The 9090-nt window shown below is 36.1% G+C and overlaps 2 protein-coding genes across 2 annotated transcripts; both read right to left on the reverse strand.

Moving 5' to 3' along the window:
* Positions 1-166: 166 nt before the first annotated feature.
* On the reverse strand, positions 167-2918 carry LOC141596710 (serpin-ZX-like). The gene is made up of 3 exons (XM_074416951.1): positions 2766-2918; positions 2191-2545; positions 167-1248 (listed from the first exon to the last, which is right to left on the reverse strand). The coding sequence occupies exons 2-3, from the start codon at positions 2539-2541 to the stop codon at positions 427-429; spliced, it is 1173 nt and encodes a 390-aa protein (XP_074273052.1). The 5' UTR covers positions 2542-2545; positions 2766-2918; the 3' UTR covers positions 167-426.
* Positions 2919-4743: 1825 nt separating this feature from the next.
* Positions 4744-8600, reverse strand: LOC141596711 (E3 ubiquitin-protein ligase At1g63170-like). Its single transcript, XM_074416952.1, has 5 exons — positions 7748-8600; positions 6667-6786; positions 6434-6566; positions 6163-6327; positions 4744-5284 (listed from the first exon to the last, which is right to left on the reverse strand). Exons 1-5 carry the CDS (start codon positions 8380-8382, stop codon positions 5117-5119), a joined length of 1221 nt encoding a protein of 406 aa, XP_074273053.1. The 5' UTR covers positions 8383-8600; the 3' UTR covers positions 4744-5116.
* Between the last annotated feature and the right edge of the window lie 490 nt (positions 8601-9090).

Here is a 9090-nt window from a genome sequence, read left to right on the forward strand (position 1 = left end):
TTATAAATTAACACATCAATTTAATTCTCGTATCAATCAAACGAGGCCTAAGTTTACTCTTAATACACATGTTAGAAAAAACAAATTTTATTAAGATCAAAATTAAAAATCAGTTCGCTATAATGTATGACAATATGAAGTAGATTTGGTATGAATTACCCAACCTTATATGAAAAATAGATTATCAAACATTCTTTGCTAATCAAATAACCGGGACGTAGGGAGTATGTTATAGCGTCAGAGCTACCCGGTGATAGTGAATTTGATAGCTTGGAAAACAAAAACAAAAAAAACAAAAAAAAACGGAAAAAAAACATTCCCTCCTCTATTTGTAAACGTTTCTTATTCTACCTAGAATCAAAGTCTCAACCTCCAAAAAAAAAGTAGAACCTTTATATCTAAAGTGCAAAGGAAACATCATCTATACTATCGCTGGGATTTAGGATCTAGCACTGTACCAACAAAAAGTATAGCACCGGAAACATCTTCCCTAATCACGAACATAAACGGGTGATCCGCTACAAATCTTATTTCAGACCGAGGCGGCAATCCTCCTGAAAAGCCATTAGCCATAGTGAAAGCTGCGGCCTCCGTCCCTAATTCATCTGTTTTGATAAGACATTTTTGAAATATATCACTTACGTAGATTGGGTCGATACTATCGGTGATTCCTGAAAAATCCATGCAGTTTTCGTCAAAGGGTAACGTCAACCCTAGCTGTTTCATAGTATTCTTTACATCAACATTGGAATCAAACTTGAATTTTGGGATCAAAAGTAAGTCGACATTGGCATGGTCGAGTTTGAGTTCGTCCTGGAACATATTTTGATCAATCTTGATGTTTTCCATGACATTTGGTAATCCATCCTTCTCAAATGGGAGAAACACATACATTGAGAAGGACTTTGTTAAAGCAACGTCGTCATCATCGTCATTGTCATCCAATGAAATTTCACTTTTGTATCGCATCTTTATAACTTGACATTCATTAAATGTTCCATAGTCAAAATGCTTGCGCTCGTGTCTCATGAATGGAGCTCGAACATTGTCTCCATTGAGAAGATTAAAGGAACCACTTTTTGTGTCTCTTGATTTAAAAGGTTTTAGCCAAGTTCCTTTGAAATACAAACCGTTCGCCAACAATAACGCAGTATTGTCTTTGATATTATCTCTTCTAAGTATTTGTTTGATCAACCCTTTTGTTGCTTGTCGAGCCAATGCATTCGCTTCCTTCACCACTTGATCACGCTTCAAAAATCGCAAAATTCAGTTTGTTAATAACGAAAAGTTTTTTTTGGTCGAAAACTACCTTATCTTTAAGGGTTATTTGTAAAAAGACTACCTTGTATTATACTACCTTTGTTTTTCTCCTTTTTTGGTAAAAAACTACCTATGCTGAAATTATGACGAGATTTGGCCATTTAGCGACATTAACCTATCTCACATGACTCTGTCTACCTAACAACAATAATCAACTGCGTCCAAACCACAATTTAACTTCGCGTAAGCAAAATTTATATTTTCACATTTCAATAAGGGTTTTTCAAACGTGTGTCTAAGGGCACACATTAATAAACTATATGTGGAAATAATAACATGATAATCTCATTAATTATGATAAAAATGAGTTTATTGTTGGATATCTCATAAGATTATCTTGTTATTATTTCCACATATGGGTTATTACATTAGAAAAACTCTTTCAATATTAACTACGAACTATCTATTAAAAGTAAGAATAAGTATATCATGACTTCCCAAAATCGGGCTAAGCAACATTATTAAAGCATAAAATAAGTCAGGTAAGGTAGTTACATGAAGCAAACAAGGTTGCTGACTTCATGGCTTCTATTGAACATTTATGTCACATCTCTTTCGAAGTGGTTTGATAGCTGGTGGCTTCAACTTACCTCCCTCATTCGAAAGGATGGGATAGGTTGGTCCTACACAAGAGAATCGACCTAGTTTTCTTACCTAATAAAAAAAGGTAGGTTAATTAGAGCAAATTTGTCTATACTCTTAGCGTAGGTAGTTATTGACCAAAAATAAAGAAAAAAGAAATCAAAGGTAGTTGAAAAAAAAATATAAGATAGTCTTTTTACAAATAACCATAAATATAAGACAAAAAAACCTTAACAAAAACAATAGTACTCACATTAGATTGTAGACAAATTAAAAACAGTATCGTACCTGATTGACGAAATCGACAATCCTAACATGAGCATTATGAACTTCCCTCATAACCTTCTCAAATTCAGGCTTGAACGAATATCGTTGATTTAACCACATTGCGTTAACAAAAGATGTTTGCGGCGCTTTTAAAATGTTAACTAAATTGCTAGACACCGCTTTCAATTCTGGAATATCACGGTGTCCAAGCACCGTTAGCAACTGCCCTTGCGTCTTATTCACGGCTCCAACAGCGACCATGTTAAGAACTGCGTCAATTGACGCTGGAGAGCAAATCATGTTCTTGCCCTTTGCAAGGTTTCCTTGTATGACATGTTTTGCAACTTGTACCGAAAACTTCGTCGTCGTCATCTTACTGTTTTTTGAAAAGAAAATGAGTATGGACAATTTGATGAAGTAACGAATTAAGGATATTTTTTCCCTATTCAATTTTGATACTTTAAAATTTAGCCCTAATTGTATCTAACATATGTTCAGCCCTTATCGCTGTTAACTTATCGTCAAGTTATTTTAAACCGCAAAGTCTATAAAATTATAAAACTAATAATGCAAAGCGAGATAATAAGATACCATACCTATACGCTTAGGGAGTGGGGTTGGTGGAAAGGCAAAGAAAACCGATTGAAGACGATGACAATGGAAGATCACATGCGTCGTAAACAAGGAAATAAATTAAAAGAATAAGGAAATTAAAGTGGGGGTGAGAAAAAAAAAAAAAACAATACACAGCCTTGTTGGTGATGAAAGGGTTTTATATAATGATTATAATTGAGTAGGTCTTGTGTAAGGCGGTTTTACACTAATGTAATTCTAAAACGGATTTACACACAACCCAATAAGAGGGTAAAAGTGGCTAATAAAACATTCCATGTAAAAGTCCAAAACCAAACTGAATTTGGGTTTTAAGAGAAAATCTTCAGCTACTTTTACAATTAAATAATTTAATTAAAAGAGTGTATTTATTTTTGTAATACGAAACTGAAGTTGGATTTTTAAAGAAAATCTTCGACTACTAAATACACTATACTGATAAAGGGATATCATCTTAATCTTTTCGCAGTTTTTAGTTTTTCATTTTATATTTATCTGAACATATTTTTATAATCCCTTAATTAATCATATTGTTGCGAAAAATCCACATGTTTTAATTGATGATCTTACATTAATTTAGTGTACATTGTACAAATGTGTTACATAATTTTACACAAATTCTAGAATAACATAGTCATACCGTGACGTGTTTTTTTGAAACCGTCTCACACCATAATTCATGAATATTTTAATATTATTAATATACCATTTACAAAGTACTTCGTACAAATTATCATAGCAAGCTTTTTTGGGACAATAATGTATCCCTGATCCGATCTCTATATGTTAGGCTTAGACTCGATTTTGAGTTTTTTACTAGGCACATTTGGACTTTTCTTTGCAACTCTATACAAACAGCAACTCTCCGATAGAATCATCGACACACCCAAATAAACGAGATAGTCCAATAAGAGCCTAAAAGGACATAAAATCAACAAAATAATGAAAAAGAATTGAAACCATTTGTAAAAATCTCAACCACACAAACCAAGGTGCACTCTCACCGCCGCCGTTGTTGCCATCACCGCCACCTCCACCTCCATCCCCACCTTCCCCGTCATCTCAGGTTAACTACAATCCGCGTCGTTACCATCGTTGTCCATCATCACCCGTAAGTGGGCATTTCTCTCCTCCCACCAATCAATTACAATAATAGTAGTGAAGAACGATAATAATGTTGCAAATTTGGTGGTTGGGCTTGACAATTCCAGAATTCAAAATTCGCCCCTTTTAAAATTCAATTAGTCTTGCTGAAGACGGGTCGGAGCAGTGACGGTGTGAATGTCACTTACAAAAAACGAATAGGGGAGACAAGGTGGGGCAAGACTCCCACGCGCTTTCCTCTCTCCTCTATTTGGGTCATTTGTGAGAGAAAATGGTATCCGTCATTCCAAAGTGACGGATACGTACCGTCACAAATGAGATTTTGTGTTTAAAATTTACCTTATGCTTTTAATTTAAAATATTTGTGCTTTTATATTGAGAACTTTAGAAGTCACTCTGTATGAGCTGCAAGCCTGCAATTAAATTAATTGACATTTTCCTTGACTAAATTGTACTCCGTAGCTTTACTTTTGATATTTGAGATTTTAACTTCAAAACTCACTATTTTGACTTAATAACTTCACATATTTTTGATGTAAATCTAAGAATTTCAACTTACCTTTTTTCGTTGTAAACATAGTGTAGTGCAAACTTACCTTTTTGTTATTGATCGTGACATAGTAATTTCGTACCTATTTACATAATAAAAGAACCCATTTTATTTTTAATCATGATTTGTACCTATTTTATTATCTTTAGTACCACTTTTTCTTAAAATTGTAAAATAATCTCTTAATAAATTTATTAAAAGACCGTGTCTCAGGAGACTTACTTTTGAGCTAATGGAGTGATCCTAACTCAAATTGTGGAAGGGAATAAGAGGATCGAGAAATACGTACTTCATAAATACACCTCATTCAATAAATTTACGAGCTAATTAAGCAGGACATCTGCAGGCTTAAAGAGTAAATAAAATTTATATGCATCGCAAAAGGAGGATACAGTAAGGATGAAAGTTATATTCTGGTCTAACCAAGTTAGACTTGCGAGGAATAGACAACGGAGGAAATTCGACATACAAAACCAGTTAAAGCTCTTAGAGGGAACAAAAGGGGTTTTACAAGTAAAAATGCTAACTTGGTCAAAACCATCTTCCAGGAGAGTGTCTCGATCGATAGAGATTTTGATTGCCAACAGGACGACTATGTACGAAGCACACAAACAAGAACTGAAACAAGGTATGAGAGATGCTATGTAATCAAATAGTCGGGGGGATGTGAGAGTGACCTTTCTATACTTCGTCACTGCTTCCATTCTTCAGGATGTTGTATTTGCACAGGGGACAGGTCGCATTCATGTGCAACCATTTGTCGATGCATGTGCAGTGGAAATGATGACGGCATGGAAGTTCTCTTATGTCACTTCCATCTTCATATGCCGAAAGGCATATTACACACTCCTAAAAATGTGAAAAACATCACCAGGGGTCAACAACTTGGAACAAGATAGGAAAACAAAACTTAAGCTCTTCTAATACTACTAATTGACGCTTGCAGCTTGAGACACCATCAAAGAAATACAATAAAAAGGCCATTCTTATATAGAAAGAGAAAATACAATTCGAGGATGATGAATTTCCCACTAAAGAAGGACAAACTGGAAGTAATCGAGATTAGAGAGTAATCTCCTTTCTCCTATTCTTCTTTAGGAATCTTCCCAAAAATGAATATCCGTTAACGAAATCCCCTTCATAATACTCCAGTCTTTTTGTCCGAGGATGAGGTTGAGAGTGAATACAGCTTTAAGGTCTCCTGACTGTGTAAAAGCTTAAACCCCCTTTTCTCAAGCATACCTAAAGTCGGAGTACTGTCGATATGTCTATGTGCACCTAACGAATGGCGGCCAACATATCTCCCAAAATGAGTCACAATTCCTTCCCTACTTTGCCCCCGAGCGGTTGAGCCCGTTCATATGTGTGAGAATTATTTATTTGCCTTTTCTCTCCTTCAGACCATTGACTATAGTGGGTACCAGGAATTCTAAGAATGACTTAATGTCTATAAGGTGAAGTTCCGGAGATGCACAAGTCAACCTACTGTATATTGAAAGAGATGTTGGGTCACGGACCCTGACGGCTAGTCATGTTAGCATTAAAATATTTTGATCATATTTAAAAAATTGAGCTGCTGCTTGTTTTCCTTGTGAAATAGCATGGAGACAGGCCAGACACTTGTACCTAGGTTGCACCAAAAACAACTCCAATACCCCAGCATCCCCAAGGAGGAAATACTTTCAAAATAATTTAAAGAGAAAAGATAACATTTTGACTAGACTTACAGCGTCCTCTGCTGAAAGATGATGCTCAAGAGGAGTGTCCGTGTCGCATTCAGTCATAATTCCACCAAAAGATTCCTGGATTTCACCACTTGGTTTCTCAATTTCACCTAATCTTCTGAACTTGTACTTCGTGAGCCTCTCAATATCCTCTTTAGTAGCTCCTTCCTATTTGTCAATTACATCCAACGACAAAATTGTAGATATGAGGAGACAGTCCTTCAAAGTCCAGATAGATAATTGTGATTGAAAACAAAAAACGCAAAAAAGTTACCTGATCTGCCACAGCATATAGAATTGCAATAATGCATGGAAGGCAACAACAGACAGCTATGCCAATGATGCACGCCACAACGACGCAGATCACAACAAAGAACACATCAAATGCCAAGAATGTTATAGTGAGCCTGTGAAAAGAAAGCAATCTTGAGTAACCTACGAAAGCCTACACAAAAGGGAGTTCAAGTTGAATCATTATCAAATATTAAAGGTTACATGAAGATGTACCAGTAAAGCTTTGGCGCGTCATCAGACAGCATTTGCCCACCAGATGATACCCAGTAGAATCCAATAATCCACCAAATAAAAGAGAACATTGTGTTTGCTGATTCCAGATGCTTTGCAAGACTGCTCAGGCAAAAAATGTTTAAAAAAAAATATGTAAAATTTATGGATCCTTCAGAAAAAGAAAAGAATTGCATACTCAGCACATGGTTTAGCATATGATCTAAATGAAGAGCTCCGGGTTAGAGGACCAATAAAAGAATGCAAGTTTTTTTTTTTTTTTTTTTTTTTTTTTTTTTTTTTTTTTTATATCAGCAAACTATTCAATTGCTGCCTCAATACACAATAGCTGCTAGCTAACACACCAGTAAGCTAGTAAATGTAATATACCCAACACATAAGCTCGAAGAAATACTCATGCAGTCATGTCCCTGCTCAGAGAAACTTTCGAGTTGAAGCAACAGGTACATAATAATCACCCATTTAAAGCATATTTGTCAATCAATAACACCAATAATTATTGGCTTCACCATATGATACATATCCCGACAAGCACAAAAGAATTATAATTCACAATAAAAGCAAATACTAAATCATTGGGGACACAAATTCATAACCTAGAGCTATCCTAAGCTTACCATATACCTAATTTCCTAATTGCAATTTGCAAACACGCACCAAAATACCCATTTCGTGTTCTTTGAGCAATCAACATCTCTTATTTCCAAACAGCAATTCCTATATTCCTACTCCCAAAGTGTACAATCGCATCAACGTAAATGCATGAAAGTTAAGCAATAAGCATTATACTACGACATTATAACATGAGAATCCTCACAGAGGAAGCAACAACAATAATAACACCACTATTACTACTACTACTACTACTCGAGCATCTTCAGGGCTCCTCTAAATCGTAGAGCTTGAGAATTGGATGTACGCAGCTTTACCCTACATTAACAAACTATCCATATGACCTAAAATTAAAATCATCGAGAATACATCAGATGAATACTAAAAAGACGCATTTTGCTTTATTCCATCAAAATCGCTCAAACAAAAAAACTCAAACCAAAGATCATACCTAACGTTATCCTCATCCTGCCTCCTCTCACCAACAAACTCGACAAAATCCCCTTCCACACTTGCACTACTCGAATTCGAGCTCAAATTCTCATAACTCCCGGGATTACTCCCCAAATTAACATTCAATCCCAAACCCGAACCCGAACTCGTCCCAACCCCGGCACCAACACCCCAACCACTCCCCGCCGAACCTCCACCCCCGCCCCCAACTCTACCTCCATCACTACTCTCTCTCCTCCGCCGATACTCAACACAAACACACCACATATGAACAACACACTGAATACCATAACCTACAAGCCAAAACCTCAACGGAACTTCCGTCACCTCATCATTACTCAACACCATCACAACAATGGCGGACATCACAAAAATAGTGTTCCAAATTAGGTCAAGGATTACGATCGGCGTAGAATACGCCCAATCACTTTGACGCTCCTCAATTTGCGCCGCCGCCGATTCACGCACGCGCACCGATTGTTCGGAGATCATTCGTTGACTGCTCGCTCGTCGGAGAAACCTTGCTGCGCCACGTAATCCTGCACGTCGCGAGAATCGGCGGCTTTGTGAGTGGATTGATCGCTCGTTTGGTGGTGATAGTAGCGGCACCGCCGCGTCTTCGGTGGTTGACATGGTCGTGAGAAAATTTTGACGGTGGAGAGTGAAAATTGGAGGTGTAGATAGAGAGAAGGAGAAGTGGGGATTTAACTAGGGTTTTGGGGGGAGTGATTAGGTGAGGTGGGAAACCATGGATGGATTGATGAGGAGAATTGGGGGAAAATTGGGAAACTAGGGATTTGTTTTGATTTTGATTGGGAGGAGGAGGATGGGGTGGTGTTGACAGATGGACTGAAATTATTGTTTTTTTTTTTTTTAAATTAATATTTGTGTATAGAACGGGAAATTTGAAAGGTCGTTTTTCGTTTAAAATAAAATGAAAAGTGGTTAGCATTCGACTCTGTGTATAAGCGTAAATTCTTGTTGCAAGCGGTCACTTTTTGTCTGATAATTAATCAATACATATATATAGAGTAGGAATTTTTTGAGTGATATTAGAGAGTCCCAATTTTTTAGAATCCTAACAAGAGTGGATTTCGGAAAAAATAAAAAATTTAATAGAGAAAATTATCCAGATAAAAGTAGAATTCTTAATATTGAAAATAAATTTTAATAAAGCTATCCTAATATAATTAGATCAAATACTGTATATCTTAACAAAATTATCCTAATATAAGTAAATTAAAATTATCAAATAAATAATGGACATCTGTAATAGTTCAAGTTATCATTTTTATTTTTACCCCATTTATGGTATCATACATTTGTAGTTTGTATTCTGGC

The sequence above is a fragment of the Silene latifolia genome, chromosome 8, assembly GCF_048544455.1.
Source record: "Silene latifolia isolate original U9 population chromosome 8, ASM4854445v1, whole genome shotgun sequence".
NCBI classification, from domain to species: domain Eukaryota; kingdom Viridiplantae; phylum Streptophyta; class Magnoliopsida; order Caryophyllales; family Caryophyllaceae; genus Silene; species Silene latifolia.